The 16,386-nt window shown below is 46.0% G+C and overlaps 1 protein-coding gene across 1 annotated transcript; it reads left to right on the top strand.

Moving 5' to 3' along the window:
- The first annotated feature begins 10,413 nt into the window (after window positions 1-10,413).
- On the top strand, window positions 10,414-16,253 carry C7H2orf69 (chromosome 7 C2orf69 homolog). The gene is made up of 2 exons (XM_083154372.1): window positions 10,414-10,747; window positions 13,480-16,253. Exons 1-2 carry the CDS (start codon window positions 10,514-10,516, stop codon window positions 14,290-14,292), a joined length of 1,047 nt encoding a protein of 348 aa, XP_083010498.1. The 5' UTR covers window positions 10,414-10,513; the 3' UTR covers window positions 14,293-16,253.
- Window positions 16,254-16,386: the final 133 nt, after the last annotated feature.

Raw genomic sequence — 16,386 nt, 5'->3', positions numbered from 1 at the left:
CATCATAAATTTTTTTACTACTATCTGTGTTGGTTTGTTCTTCTTCTAATGATTGCAATATTTCTACTGCAATCATATCTTCATCATTTAGTACGATAGGTTCACCCTCAATTTCTTGATTTTTTAGTGCTTTTATAGCAAAAAACCTTTTTCTACTTAGTGTACGTACGTATCGATTTAGATCTACAAACAGTTTAAATAAGTTTGGTTTTGATTTAGGTGCAAAATTTAGCCCTTTTTCAAGTAGCCCGAGTTCATTTTTGGTTAGGCTTTTGGATGATATATTAAATATCCCCTTTCCTGTAGTTTTTACCTCACACAGATCTAAAAAACATGTTAGAAACAGGAATTCAGGAGGGTGCCATTTCCAAAGATACATATAATTTTTTGTACAATGCACATCCTATCACCCCCACTTTTTATTTTTTGCCAAAAATTCACAAGACACTGCACAATCCCCCTGGACGTCCCATTATTTCTGGTGTTGGGTCCCTCACTAATAATCTCTCACTTTTTGTTGATTATTATTTACAAAGCCACGTAGAGACTCTGAAGTCTCATATTAAAGACACAAAGCACTTTTTAAATATGATCAATGAAGTAGAGTGGAAAGAGGGATATATACTTCTTACATGCGATGTGGAAGCCCTTTACTCCAATATTCCCCAAAACATGGGAGTAAAAGTGATGGAAAATTATCTACAAAGAGATTTAGATCTATCGGAGTCTCTGCGTGGCTTAATTATACACTCTATTAAATTTATATTAACTCACAATTATTTTCTTTTCAACACCAAATATTATTTACAAACACGGGGGACGGCCATGGGGACCAGGTTCGCCCCGAGCTTTGCCAACCTCTACATGGGGGCCTTTGAGGACCAACATGTGTGGGGGAGCAGGTTCGGGGCGGATCTGGTCCTCTATGGCCGTTTTATTGATGATTTATTTATTATTTGGAAGGGGGATATTAAAACACTCAAAGAATTCACGGATAGTCTAAATAAGAATAATTTTGGTCTTAATTTCACAAGCACTCACAGTTTAACACAAATTAATTTTTTGGACGTGGCACTTACCGTTAAAGATGGAAGGTTAGAAACTGAAACCTTCCAAAAACCTGTCGATCAAAACAAATACTTAAATTATGAGAGCGCTCATAACAAAGTCTGGAAAGACAATATTCCAAAAGGCCAACTGATCAGGACGAAGAGGAACTGTTCATCAGACGAGGCATACCAAAGACAAGCAAAATTGATGGTATCATCATTTGTAGAACAAAAATACCCCCAAAAGATCATTCAAAAAGCAGTCGACGAAGTAAATCAAATTGATAGAATAACCTTATTAGAAAACAAAAAAGAGAAAAAAATAGCAAAAAATAAAGATAGGAGCACATGTTTTGTGACCCAATATAATGAATGCTCATATGAAATTAAAAATATCATTAAAAAGAACACCAAACTTCTGATGGAAGATGAATTTCTGCATAAGATAGTAGAACCCAATGGGGGGGTAATTTTCAGAAAAGGTCAAAATATTAAAGATCAACTTGTTCACAGCCACTTCAACCCCAAACGTCAACCATCCCTTATACCAAATCCAACAAACTGGTTGCCGGAAAAACCTCCTGGGTACCACAAATGTGGAAACTCAAAATGTTTAACATGTATAGGAATGAGGAAGAAGAAAACTTTAGAATTTGAATCCTTTTCCAATAAAGAGGTTTTTCAGATAAAAGATTTCTTGAACTGTAAAACCCCGTACATTATTTATGTTATACAGTGCGGGTGCGGTTTACAATATGTAGGCCGCACCATCAGATGCCTACATGTGCGTTACCTGGAACATAGGCGGAATATCCTTGGAGGAAGTAGAACCCATCCATTATCAAAACACATATCATCATGCCAAGGATCATCCTTAATAAATATTGAGGTCAAAGCAATAGAACTAATTAAGAACACCATAAGAGGTGGCGACAGATTTAATAGACTCTGTAGCAGAGAAGCATATTGGATATTCCGCCTAGGAACCATGATACCGAAGGGTCTGAACGATACTATTGAGTTAAACAATATTTAAAATCTGATCTCCTGTTGTTTTTCTATACTTGCGAGCTTAGGGAGAAGTATGGGGGTGGGGGGTGGGATGTGGAAGGGGGGAAGGGGGGGGGGGGGGAGAGGAAGGCGGGGGAGGAGGTGGGGGGAGGTTAAGGGGTGGGGGGGGGGACGTAGGTCATATTGTTTTATCCTATATGATTATTCCCATGATGAAAAATTAGTATAACTTTATTAATTAATATCTGATGTCCCGTTCAATAAGATTATAAAAATGTTTTAAAAAAATTCATATAACTGACTACGATTCTGCAAGAATAGAACTATTTATGTACTTATATGAAAAATGATGACATAGAAGAATCTTCATGTGAAAAACAACTACATTGATACTGAATATTCTATATATATATATTTTTTGATAGACACCTCTCTATGAATTATTATAAACATGATATGTATAAAATTTATTTTTTATTTTTATGATCCCGATAATCTATGTATATATATGACAATGAAGTGATAAATTATATATTTAATCAATAGTGATTTATATGTACATATGTGGAGAAAAGATTTAATATATATGAAAAACATCTATACAAAACTCTATATATGTACATAATAAATTTTGAAATTTCTATGACATGCAAATTTAACATCGAATATCAAGATTCTGATCAATGAATGATAACAATATGCTGCTTTAGTATTATATTAAATATAAATAAAAATATCTCGCTCTAATGTATGGAATATAACAATTCTCTATATATATTATTTTAATATATGATTGTCTATGTGTATATGTTCAGTGTTGTCCACGTCTATCTAATATATGAGAACTGGTAAATAAAAGAACTGGTGACAACTTAGAATCTGAGGACTCTTTCTATCACAGATTCGCAGGCACTTACAAATATAGGTGAGATATTACATGAAAGAAATCACCACCCTGCATAATGAAGTGCTTAAAAACAAGTTAAAAGTTATATCTCCGTTATAAGCCTTTAAAACGAGACTTGGCACGCAAACAGGAAATATTCAGGCTAATAACAAAGCACAGATACAGACTGTAATAGAGACGTGACCCGCATGACGTAGCCACGTCCACTCGTCAATACAGGAAGCACTCTAAAGCGAGATCTGGAGCGCATAACACAAGCGCTAGTATACCAGAACAAGTGTCCAAAGCGAGGCGTGAGCCGCATGACGCGGGCGCATGCGCAGTACCAGAATTACTGGCATAAAAGGCGGAAGCGCAGCAGAAACATATACACTACTCCTGAGGAAGCCGCTGATCGTGTTAGGCGGAGAAACGCGTTGAGGGGACCACCAGGCTGCTATTTGAACCCAGCAGATCGCAATCATCTCAGATATGACCACAGCGCAAACGGTCGGAGAAAGCCATCGCTGAGTCTAGAAGCCACAGACACCCCTGGAATACAATTAAGTATCAAACCACAATATATGTGCACATTTTGTGGGGACTTGAACTTTCTAATACTGGCTAAATGGCTCATATATAGAGCAAAAAGTATATGCAATTGCTGAAAACTAACAACCACTAACCAGTTCCAACTCTAAAAGGAGATTGTATGTTCAATGTTTGTGTGTCTTGTGTCTAATAGGAAATGTACTAATGTATTTTATCATGATTAATTTTTATTAAATATTTCTCATTTATTCAGTGCAGCGCTGTACTTGCTCTCTTTTTTTCTTGTTCTTGAGGTTAGGGTTAGGCTGCAGGGGGGGAGGTTAGGGTTAGGCTGCGGGAGGGGAGGTTAGGGTTAGGCTGCAGGAGGGGAGGTTAGGGTTAAGCTGCAGGAGGGGAGGTTAGGGTTAGGCTGCAGGGGGGAGGTTAGGGTTAGGCTGCGGGAGGGGAGGTTAGGGTTAGGCTGCGGGAGGGGGGAGGTTAGGGTTAGGCTGCCGGAGGTTAGGGTTGGGCTGCAGGAGGGGAGGTTAGGGTTAAGCTGCAGGAGGGGAGGTTAGGGTTAAGCTGCAGGAGGGGGGGTTAGGGTTAGGCTGCAGGAGAGGAGGGTTAGGGTTAGGCTGCGGGAGGGGAGGTTAGGGTTAGGCTGAGTGGAGGTTGTTAGGGTTAGGCTGCAGGAGGGGAGGTTAGGGTTAGGCTGCGGGAGGGGAGGTTAGGGTTAGGCTGCGGTAGGGAGGTTAGGGTTAGGCTGCAGTAGGGGTGGGTTAGGCTGCAGGAGGGGAGGTTAGGGTTAGGCTGCAGGAGGGGGTTGTTAGGGTTAGGCTGCAGGAGTGGTGGGTTAGGCTGGGGGAGGGGAGGTTAGGGTTAGGCTCCGGGAGGGGAGGTTAGGGTTAGGCTGCAGGAGGGGGAGGTTAGGGTTAGGCTGCAGGAGTTGATGTTAGGGTTAGGCTGTGGGAACGGAGGTTAGGCTCTGGGTGGAGGTTGTTAGGATTAGGCTGCAGGAGGGGAGGTTAGGGTTAGGCTGTGGGAGGGGAGGTTAGGGTTAGGCTGCAGGAGGGGAGGTTAGGGTTAGGCTGCGGGGAGGTTAGGGTTAGGCTGGGGGAGGGGAGGTTAGGGTTAGGCTGCAGGAGGGGAGGTTAGGGTTAGGCTGCGGGAAAGGGAGGTTAGGGTTAGGCTGCAGGAGGGGAGGTTAAGGTTAGGCTGCGGGAGGGGAGGTTAGGGTTAGGCTGGGGTAGGGAGGTTAGGGTTAGGCTGCAGTAGGGGTGGGTTAGGCTGCAGGAGGGGAGGTTAGGGTTAGGCTGCAGGAGGGGGTTGTTAGGGTTAGGCTGCAGGAGTGGTGGGTTAGGCTGGGGGAGGGGAGGTTAGGGTTAGGCTCCGGGAGGGTAGGTTAGGGTTAGGCTGCAGGAGGGGCAGGTTAGGGTTAAGCTGCAGGAGGGGGAGGTTAGGGTTAGGCTGCAGGAGGTGATGTTAGGGTAAGGCTGTGGGAACGGAGGTTAGGCTCTGGGTGGAGGTTGTTAGGATTAGGCTGCAGGAGGGGTGGGTTAGGGTTAGGCTCTGGGTGGAGGTTGTTAGAGTTAGGCTGCAGGAGGTGTGGGTTAGGGTTAGGCTGCAGGAGGAGAGGTTAGGGTTAGGCTGCAGAAGGGGTGGGTTAGGGTTAGGCTGCGGAAGAGGTGAGTTAAGGTTACAATTGGGTAGGGTTATGTTAAAAATACTGCATTCTTTTAGGCTTCTGACTTTTGGGACCACCCGGGATCTATATCTACCCAAACCAGACACCACTGCCTAAAATTTAAAATTTAATGAAGTTTTCTGAAAATGTTTCTTTTTATGAAGTTGTTATAGAACAATGCACATACAGCACACAGACCCAAAATAAAATATTTATTTAGCGTTCATCCACAGATAATGTATCGATAAAATATCAACGCAACGTTCCACAGATTTATATATGTAGGTCATGGTAAAAGTTACTCACCTAATTCGTCATCTGTAGCCTGAACTGGGAGAGGGGACATCTCCTCCTCTTCCTCCAGGAGAGCCTCATCTTTTATCTAAGACAGCAATTATATTCAAAGTGCTGAAACTTAGAATACACAACAGTCCTTGTGTTACTCGCATATTGCGAGCACTTACCACATTGCGTTCCAGGCCGTGGTTCAGAACCTTCTTCTCTGCTTCCAGTTGGCCAATGATAGTTTTCTGCAGTAGGGGAGCGTTGGCGCCTCTCACCACTGCCACCAGTTCCCCTGCCTGCCCAGGTGCACACAGAGACACTCCATTAGACTGATCGCCAACGTTAAGCAACAGATACAACTTTGCAAACCTGTCAACTCATTAACTTGTGTATTCATAATGTAAATATATGTATTACCTGTAATACAAATTTGATACATTATTAATTTGGATTTAGGGCCTGATTCAGCGTCACACAATATGCCGATGTTCATGGACTTATATGCTCACCGCTTGCATATACAGTAATTGGGTCTTGTGTGCCGGGCTGCAGTAATTGCAGGTAGGCTGCTGCCTGCAGCCAGTCTCCTCCGCCTGCAGGGCTTAGCGTAAGGGAGTGATCACACCACATCCCTGTGATTAGGCCACTCCCCCTTTATTACCAGGGCCCAGGAAAGCTCTCTGTGGCCCTGCGTGCATGAATATCCCTAAAAACTCCTACAATGCATTCATTCTACAGTGTACGCACAAAGGCAGAAAGTGTCTTGGAAAAGTGCTGGGGACACCTGAAAAGTACGAGTCTGTATGTGAAGGATTCTAGAGTGGGAGCCTCTGAAAATGTACGGGGACGAGAGTTCTATAGAGTCGGGGCCACAAGCTGAAAGCTCGCTCCCAGATGAGAATCTAGGACTACTAATAATCCTTCACCTACAGATCACAGTAACCGAGCAGTGCAGTAAGGAATCAGAAGCTGTGTCGGTTACCATGGGCCCTGGAAATGGAGCTCTTTAAAAGTGATTAAGACCATTTTGAAAGCGATTGGCCATCTCACAGGCAGCCAGTGAAAGGAGTAGGTCACAGGTGTTATGTGGCTGGTACGGGACTGGTTGGGTAATAGACTGGCGGCTTCATTTTCAACAAGAATCATTTTATGCCTGTGTCCATTATTGGTAGCGTAGTTCTAAACTGGGATCTAATGGGGAAATGTCAGGAACCATGTCTAAGAAAACCTGGCTATTCCCACAACCACCAAGACCTGACTCACCGCAAAGAACAGGAAGGTGGGTTCACACTTCCCTCTGTACTTCTCCAGCGCATCAATACTGTCAGCTTCAGCCTGGTGAACAGAACACAGTGCACAATGAGCGTGTATATGACCAGCGGCAGCTGCTGCACTCACGTGTAGTGCAGGGCAGGGTTGCTTAGCACATACAAACATACATGTCATCATGTCTGTAATATATGTGATGGATGGATCCCATGGGGATCAGTAGTGCTGTATGCGTCAGGCCCCATATAGCACCTGGGAATCACCAGAAACCTTCATATACTCTTTAGCCGCCACCGTAGTCCTGTAAAACTAGCCAATGGGAGTCCAGGGGTGGGCTTAGAAACAGTGTGTGAAGGTTTATGCTGATTCCCAGCGCCCGGCTTGTACAATGCTGCTAAACCCAGGGAGAAACATCCAACACATATATTACATACATGAGAACATGTATTTTTGTATGGGCTTAGTGATCGCCACCTGAACTACATGGTCAGCACGGGAACCGCCGTACAGGACTACAGGCATTTGGGAGGCCCATTTGCTATACAGTGCACATGCGCGCAGCTTCTATTCAGGGCCGGCGCCACCACTAGGCAGCTCTAGGCATTTGCCTAGGGCGCCGGCACCTGGAGGGCGGCAGTTCGCCCCTCACCCCCAGCATGATGTGCATATAGCTGGCGGCGTCGGCGTCCCTGCAGTGCTGGAGTGGGCAGGTGCTGGAGCGGGCAGGGGTGTCCGTGCCACGGGGGTATCTGCGACGCTGTCACTGTGTATAAAGCTGCTGTTGGCGGCGGCGGGGTCCCTGCAGTGAATAGAGAATAACTAGCCCTATGCGACGGCGCGGGAAGCGCTTCTGGGTTTGAAAACACTTGCCGCACGCTGATTGGCTGAGATTCATCCAATCAGCGTGCGGCAAGTGTTTCCAAAATCAGAAGCGCTTCCCGCGCCGCCGCATAACGCTAGTTATTCTCTATTCACTGCAGGGACCCCGCCGCCGACAGCAGCTTTATACACAGTGACAGCGCCGCAGGTACCCACGTGGCACGGACACCCCTGCCCGCTCCAGCACTGCAGGGACACCGACGCCGCCAGTTTTATAATACAGGTACCACCCCCCCACCCCCCGGGCACCAGGGTGCCCCCACCCCGACTCGCCTGGGGCGCTCCGGTGCCTTGCACCGGCCCTGCTTCTATTTACAAAAGAGAAGGACCGGGCACACGGCCTGATGCTTACATAGCTATGGGCATCCCCTACCATGACCAGGCCATGTCTTGCACCAGCACTACCCATAATAATGATTCTTTTCTGAGCTATGCCAGAAGTAGGCCATTTATACTGTGACTGGCTAACAACCATGTGTTATTGATCTATGCCCATCCAAGCTAGAATACTTTGCAATTGTTACAATACATTTAGGTCATTTTACATTTGTTTTGCAGTTTAGAAAGGACCAGTAAGCCCGCTGTAAGCAAATGCTTCAAAAGCTAGTCTGTTACCTTGTGAATGCCTCTGTGTTTGTGCATGTGTGAGAGAGAAAGAGATGTAGTTTCCCTCGCTGCCAGCAGATGGCAGTGTTTCGGAGACACACAATCAGACACTAGACATATATAGAGATGATTCTTACCACAGCAAACTGCAGCAGGTCATCTCCCAGTTCATTTTTAATTTTCCGGAACAAGCTGACCACTGCTTTGCAGGGACCACACCAGGCCTGATAGACGTCCACTACTAAAGAAACAGTCAGTGAACCAAACATGAGCACGCTGTGATGCTACAGGCTGTATCAGCCAATCGCAGACTCCGCATCATGCAGAAAACTTTATTAACAATCTTCGTTCAGGCGATCTTGTCATTTCAGTTAATGACATCACCTAGCAGCCGACTGACAATGGACTATAATTCTATACATAACCAGTTCACAGAGCGGGGTAGGCCTGATAATGATCGGACCATCACCAGCATCTGAATTGTTTTCAGACCAAACACACTGGAATACATCAGATATTGGGCCCAATTCGGACCTGATGGCTGCTGTGCGAATTAGCAGCATCTACTGATTAGGTAGACGTGGCCCAGCTACAGTGAAATCCCACCATTGAAAATTAGTATATAGTAACATAATCAGCGGTCCGGGGAATCATTAAATGTGTACCCACAATTGCGATTCTCAGCTAATGACAGTATGTTGCAGTAGTCATTTATTAGTAACTGTTATCAGTCGGTCAAAATTACAGAACAAAATAACTAATATATTTGCGCATCCGAACGGATCAACACATGAATGGCTCCATCAGGCTCCATCTAGTTGCCCCAGAGAGCAACACACTTGATTTCCCCCCCACAGAGGAATTTTCCTAAATAGGGTACAGCTCCTGGATACTGAGATAATACGGGGCACAGAGTCCATCACCCAGAGCTACATTTACTTGAATGCATTATTGCAATTTGTAAACAAATGTAACTTCCTTACATATGAGTCCTTTGGAAGACAGAACCTCCTCCCATTGTTCTTGGTTCGTCACTGCAATCTGATAAAAGAAACAATAGAAAGTATACATCATTATTATTATCATATTTAATATTACTATTAAGCACCACTGGAGCTTTGGCCTGATTCAGGATGAATTGCATTGACATACCTCCCAACTGTCTTGTTTTTGGGGGGAATGTCTCGTGTTCCATCCAGGGGAGGGCAGTTGCGAGCAGGGCCGCCACTAGTAATTTTGGGGCCCGAGACTGACCTTCAGTCTGGAGCCAGTGAAGCAGCCACGGGCTTTGGCACTCCCAGCTCATATGCAGGGAGATGTATTATGTGGCACATATCGTGCCACTGTAACTTTTCCTGTCGGTGGAGGACGTACTAGCGATGCAGTGTATTAACGTCTCGTAGACCAACGTTGGGGGCATGTGACACCCCCCACCCACCCACGCGGCGCTATCCCCGCCAGAGCCATGCAGCGCATCAGCCTAGTGTCTCTTCCCCGGCCGGTCCTGCTGGGTACACAATAGATCTCGCTATTATTGCAAGATCTCTGTTGTAGCCTGGTACAGCGCTCAATAGCTGCAGGTGTCAGAATGGTTGGTACTATTGACTGACCGCTCACAGCATTTACACATTCCACATTCGCATCAACAAGCTATCTTAGGGCCAGATGTATCAAGCTTCAATAAGTGATAAAGTGGAGAGTGATAAACAACTAGCCTAGCAGCTCCTAACTGTCATTTTGCAAGCCCGGCCTGTAACATGACAGGCAGGAGCTGATTGGCTGGCTGTATATCACTCTCCACTTTATTACTTTTTGAAGCTTGCTACCCTTAGGCAATGACAGGGGCGCATACAGTCATTTACATTAGCACACATCTCCGCATTATCCGTGGGGGAGAAGCCATATCTCATAACATATGAAGAAAGTTCTATGGAACTATAGAAATATGTCATTAAGTTCCCCTCAGGGTAGCAGTGTGTCCGGGGGTCTCACCTGGAAGGTTAGGTCTTTCTTCTTGCTGCCCATGGTCACTGACTGCGGGCCCTGCGTAACCTAGCAACTCAGGCGCAGACTCCGGTTACCATGACTACACAACGCCGGATATCGGGCTAGCTGAGAAGAGGGGGTGGGACCTGTGTGTGCGCAGCCAATAGTTGAGCTCCTGCCCCGTCCTGAGTATGACGTTATCATCCCGCGACCACATTCCAGTGGCTTCCGGAGTGCGTCTCGTTGCCATGGTGCGCGGTCTTTTGGTTCCGGCGTGATGACGTCACTCGCTGGCCGCCTTCCACATGTCCTGATTGCAGCAGCTGGATGCGCACCTTACGCCCGGTCCTGCGCTCCGCCCGCCTTCTGCTGTTCCGGGCTGCGGCAGGGGTGATGAGCCTGTGTGCGGGGATGTGCGCTGCCCCGGAGTCCGTCCCGCTTCTCCGGTTGCCGGCGGTGTCCGGGGCGGAACCCAGCAAGTCTAATGACGTGTTGTTGTGTACCCCGCGGGGGAGGGGTCAGCGGCTGCACCACGTGGTCTATTTCCCCGGAGACGTTCAGGTGAGTGCGGGGGGGCCCTAGCTGTGCGCTGGCTGTGTGGCCTCATGGTAACCTGTCGGGTTCTGATTTGCACACACAGGTCCGCGTGGGCGGGGATTGCACACTGACCTCTTGTGCGTGTGTCTGCCTATGGGGTAGATGTATTAAGCCCAGGGCTATTTTTCAGCAGGCTCCAGCAGGAACTGAGGCCCTTATTCTAGTTCACTCTTTCTGATAAAATATTTCTTAGATGGACAAAACCATGGGACTAAGTAAAAACCGGACCCGGATAAGACACCGGAACGCCGGACCAGACATCAAACTCTGCATTCCGGAGCTTAAAGTGTCTGGTCCGAGGGGTGTCCCATGCGGGGGGTGTCTTGTCCGGGGGGAAGGCTGTGATTGCTCACACCAGGGACATGGGGAAGGGGAGATTACAGCCTCCCCGTGTGGTCTGGACCGTTCCAGTTTTTATTACACCCCCGGACCATGCGGTGAGGCTGTATTCTCCCCCCTCTCCTCTCCCAGGTGACAGGTGCGAGAGCAGCCTCATCAGATGGAGCACCCCCGGACAGGACACCCCCGGACCGGATACTACAAGCTCCGGAATGCAGAGTTTGATGTCCAGTCCGGCATTCCGGTGTCTTATCCGATTCCGGATTTTACCCATACCCCAAAACCATGTGCACTGCAGGTGGCAGGTGACCCCACCCAGATCTAATTATCTCTGCACAAGTAACACCTGCCTCACCTGCAGTGCACATGGTTTTGTCCATCTAAGAAGTATTTTGTCAGAAAGAGTGAACTAGAATAAGGGCCTCAGTTCCTGCTGGAGCCTGCTGAAATATAGCCCTGATTAAGCCTGATGTATTTTAACTGAGTTGTTCCCAGTTGTACAACTCAATGAAATATGCTGGTGCTATAGTATCTTTTATTAAAAATAGCCTCTGCCTGACTAAGCCCAGCATCCCTTTCGTGTCCTGACTGTATGCCAGTGGCTCCTAAACGTGGTCCTCAATGCACCATAATAGTTCAGATTTTACAGTTAGAAAAACTCAAGTTGCCTCATTCATAATATTAATACTTCTATGCCTCTGATATGTTAGTTGGGTGCCCAATAAGCTATTTGCTTAGTTTTCCGCATCCCCTTGCGGGGCTCACCACTCTTCAGGCTCGGTGGCTCACTGCACTTGCCACACTATATAAAATCAACTCCATGCCGACATGGACAGTGGTATTTATATGTTAGTTGGGTGCCCACTATAGTTAGTACGCGCCCAACTAACATATAAGTACCACTTGTACTGTTAAGGTGCCTCTGACAAATTTTGGGAATCACTGCTTTAAACTGATAGGCTATGCACTTTATTTATATAATATTTACACCTATAAATCTGTCTAAGCCTTTAGCTTAGCTGGCAGGAAATACAAATATGTCCTCATACAACCAGCCTCAATATTGTTTATGTATGTTATTTATTATCAGTTTCTTATATAGCGCACACATATGCCGCAGCGCTTTACATAGAATATTTGAACATTCACATCAGTCCCTGCCCCAGTGGAGCTTACACTCTATATTCCCTACCACATGTACACACACAGACAGACATTCTAGGGTTAATTTGTTGGGTGCCAATTAACCTACCAGTATATTTTTGAAATGTGGGAGGAAATCTGAGTACCCAGAGGAAACCCACACAAGTACGGGAAGAATATACAAACTCTGCACAGTTAGAGCAATGGTGGGAATCCAACCCGTGACCTCAGCGCTTGGAGGCAGTAATGTAACCATTAAGAAGTATTTTGTCAGTATGTTGGGTGCCAATTAACCTACCAGTATATTTTTGAAATGTGGGAGGAAATCTGAGTACCCAGAGGAAACCCACACAAGTACGGGAAGAATATACAAACTCTGCACAGTTAGAGCAATGGTGGGAATCCAACCCGTGACCTCAGCGCTTGGAGGCAGTAATGTAACCATTACACCGTCCATACTGCCCCGTATATATATAACACATGGTGGGAATCGAACCCGTGACCTCAGCGCTGGGAGGCAGTAATGTAACCATTACACCGTCCATACTGCCCTGTATATATATAACACATGGTGGGAATCGAACCCGTGACCTCAGCGCTGGGAGGCAGTAACCATTACACCATCCGTACTGCCCCGTCTATATAACACATGGTGGGAATAGAACCCATGACCTCAGCGCTATGAGGCAGTAACCATTACACCATCCGTACTGCCCATGACACAAGTGAGCTGCCAGATCTTGTGCAACCCTTCCTATGCTGGCCATCTTTTTTGGGGTCTTTTTATGCAAAGATGTGACTAGAACGCACCAGTAGACTGTGCTGATTAATGTGACATGAGACACTTGAATATCTGTCTGTGACTTGAGTCTGTAGCAGAAAGGACCTTGGCGTAGAAAAAAAAGCTACTTTGTATACAGATGCAGACTCTGTTGCACATATTTAATAGAAAGCAAGTTGGAAAGGATTAAAGGTTCTAGAAAAAATATTAAACACACATACACCCCCCCCCCCCCCTCCTCATTCTTCTAGTCAGGACAAACTTCTCATCTGTAATCAGGCCCTTGTTTATTTTGGGAACCTGTCTTCCGGGAATGATGCTGGCTAACATGTAGTTAAGTTAGATCATATTTACTAATCGTTATCTATATTTAATACATGTGGCCAAATAGTCTTTCTTAGATTCATCGGTTTCTGGCTTCTTTTGGTTCCAGAACTACCGTGATGTCATGGCGAGTCACTCGGAGAATTTCCGATGGAAGCATTGGAGCCTGGAAGACATCACCACCATTCTTTCCCAGCGCTTCCCTGCCAGTTACATCTGGGTGGTGAAACCTTCTCGCATGCATCTGCACAAGTTCAGTTGCTACGATAACTTTGTGGAGAGCAACATGTTTGGGGCACCGCAGCACAATGCTGGTCTGGAAGCGTTTCGGCAACTTCACTCCTTACTTGTAAACGCTTTCACCGTGGCACAAAACGTGCTGATCTCACAGAGCAATAACTACGACGCCAGTGGAGACCCGGATGCCTCTGCGTATACCACAAACGGCTGCCAGTCAGAAGGACAAGAGATCGCTCACCGCACAAACCACGCTGCAGTCTATCTCGGCTCACCGTCTGTTAAAGGTTCCCTATCAGTTACTCTGATCGGATTCAGCAAAGGATGCGTCGTATTAAATCAGCTGCTTCATGAACTGCAAGAGGCCAGAAAGGATAAAGAGATCAGCTCTTTTGTAGGCAACATAGAATCAATGTATTGGCTGGACGGGGGGCACTCCGGGGGCAGCAACACCTGGGTAACCTGCCCGGATATGTTAAAAACGTTTGCGCAGACACGGATTGTAGTCCACACTCACGTCACCCCGTACCAAGTCAGTGACTCCATGCGATCCTGGATTGGGGAGGAGCACAGGAAGTTTGTAGAGCTTCTAAAAGGGTATAATGTGATGGTGGACAGCCACCTGCATTTTGCCTATGAAGCGCCCTCTCTGGAGAACCATTTCCGAGTACATGAAGTGTTTTGAGCTTCTCTAGTAAGTGGACTGCAAATGCGGGCGTGCTCCCGGAGACCAATCAGTATTGAGGTTTCAGTTACAATAACTGGTTTGTGCAGTTAAATCATCACAAGCAATGACCATACTGTGCTCGTGTTGTACTGTCCACTCTACCACCCTGCACCTTTCAAAATCTGTGCAGCTCCCCTTTCACACTCTGCTGTTGTGCTTCTAGCACAGCTTGGTCTGTATCTCTGCTGAAATAAAGATCAAGCTGCGCTACAAGCACCACAGTAGAGTTACATGCCAGGCCGGAAAGAGGAGCTGCATGGATTTTGAACGATCCAGGGTGCTTGGATGAACATTGCTGCATTAAGCTTTGCCATCATACCACTTAGATATTGTGTGTCTGTATGTTCATGGCCTAGGCTGGGGCTTATAAAGTTGTTGGCAGATCCTGTAAGTCTACAATGATGGTTTATGTTGTCCTGTATGCGTCTAGGTGTTGTGTTGTAGTCTGGTATTATCAACAAACTTACTTAAATGTGGTTATGGGAACATGTACCAGGCATGCATTGCTGGTCTTCCGCTGTTCTTGTTTTGTATGTTATATTTGTTGTTATACACCGCAGCATGAAAGGTGATGCTAATGTACGCTGTATTTTATGATCAGTCTCCGATGCTGCTGCTGCTTTAGTGCTGCAATATGGGCAATGAATGGTACAGATCACACCCCCTCCCAACCCTTTCTTTAGCGAGCACCTTATAGCGAGTTTGGTTGCTGACTCTTTGTATTTATAAACCAGTAAACATTTGCGATATTCATTCCACATTGCTCCCTCCACAGGGGTGTGACCCTCGCCTCTCCCTCCCCCTCCTGTCAGTGAAGTTGTGCCACAAAAATACCTCCGGACTTGGAGGTACCACACCTGGGGATATGTACTAGAGCAGGCATGTCCAACGTTGGCCCTCCAGATGTTTTGAAACTACACATCCCAGCATGCTTTGCAATAGTTTTAGCAGGTTCTAATAGCAAAACTGGCAAAGCATGCTGGGATGTGTAGTTTCACAACATCTGGAGGGCCAACGTTGGACATGCCCGTACTAGAGCTTGGTAAACCAGAGGTGCAGGATTTGTAAAGGTATGGGTTTTTATTAAAGAGGCAATCCTTACCAGATTGGTGTAAATACTGTAAGTGGCTTTCAAAATACACCTATTCTCAGGCAACATTCTGCACCTATGGCTTCCCAGGCTCTATTTCATTCAGCCTGTTGGGTGACTGTGCCCCACACTGGCGAAGTGGCTCGGAACACACCTGAAATCTCTGGTGCTTGAAATCTGGCCCCATTTCTACTAAATCATATGCTTAAATCAGAATACAGTTATGTTCCCTATTGTGTTGGACTATGTCCCCTCAGGTTTGGAATTCCTTATGCACCCTAATCTAGTGATGCCGGCACTGAGTGTACAACCAGTAGCTTTTCTTACCTGCCGGAATCATGCTGCAACCACCTGACCAAATAGAGACTGCCGCGTGCCCAGACGCCAAGCGTGCCGCACGTGTAGTCTGGATCTTCCACTAACCCATGAACATTCGTACAAATGATCTGCCTGCTGCGCCAGGGATCACTGTTTACAACCCAACTACAAGAACTGTGATGCAGCAATGGCTGCTCACGGAATGCTGTGCAGTATTGGACAACTTACATTATTGTTCATCGTTTCCCACTTCTGGGGGTATTTACCTGATAATGTGCATTCTTTCTGTTTAACGAAAATCGTTTGCATGACTTGGAGTGTATTCGCAAATCTTGTTGAGTGAAAGACTTGTTGGAGTGTATTCGGAAATCACTGTGTAATATGTTGATGCTATGCAAAGGATGATGACTACAAAGTGCCAGATAATGTTCTGTACATTATAGGGATATGAATGTGGGTTTAACAATTGTGTCCGTAATCTGGGTAAATAAAACCATTATGAAGCTTGTTACATACATCTCCTTTTTTTTTTTTTTGCACTTGAGCAATTTGAAACTATTTCCTTGCATGATGTAATGTACATAATGAACCAGATCCTAACTGCCATTTTACAAGCTGTTTGAGAAATGTCAGCAGCTGGTTGG

The sequence above is a fragment of the Crinia signifera genome, chromosome 7, assembly GCF_055691185.1.
Source record: "Crinia signifera chromosome 7, ASM5569118v1, whole genome shotgun sequence".
NCBI lineage: Eukaryota > Metazoa > Chordata > Amphibia > Anura > Myobatrachidae > Crinia > Crinia signifera.
The sequence above is the reverse complement of the archived record's forward strand: the minus strand, read 5'-3'. Positions and strand labels throughout refer to the sequence as shown.

Excerpts from the sequence above, each read along its gene's own strand:
- C7H2orf69 (XM_083154372.1), top strand. The coding sequence starts at position 10,514 with ATGCGCACCTTACGCCCGGTCCTGCGCTCCGCCCGCCTTCTGCTGTTC. Across the intron at positions 10,748-13,479 it reads ATTTCCCCGGAGACGTTCAG|AACTACCGTGATGTCATGGC; the intron begins GTGAGTGCGGGG and ends TTTTGGTTCCAG.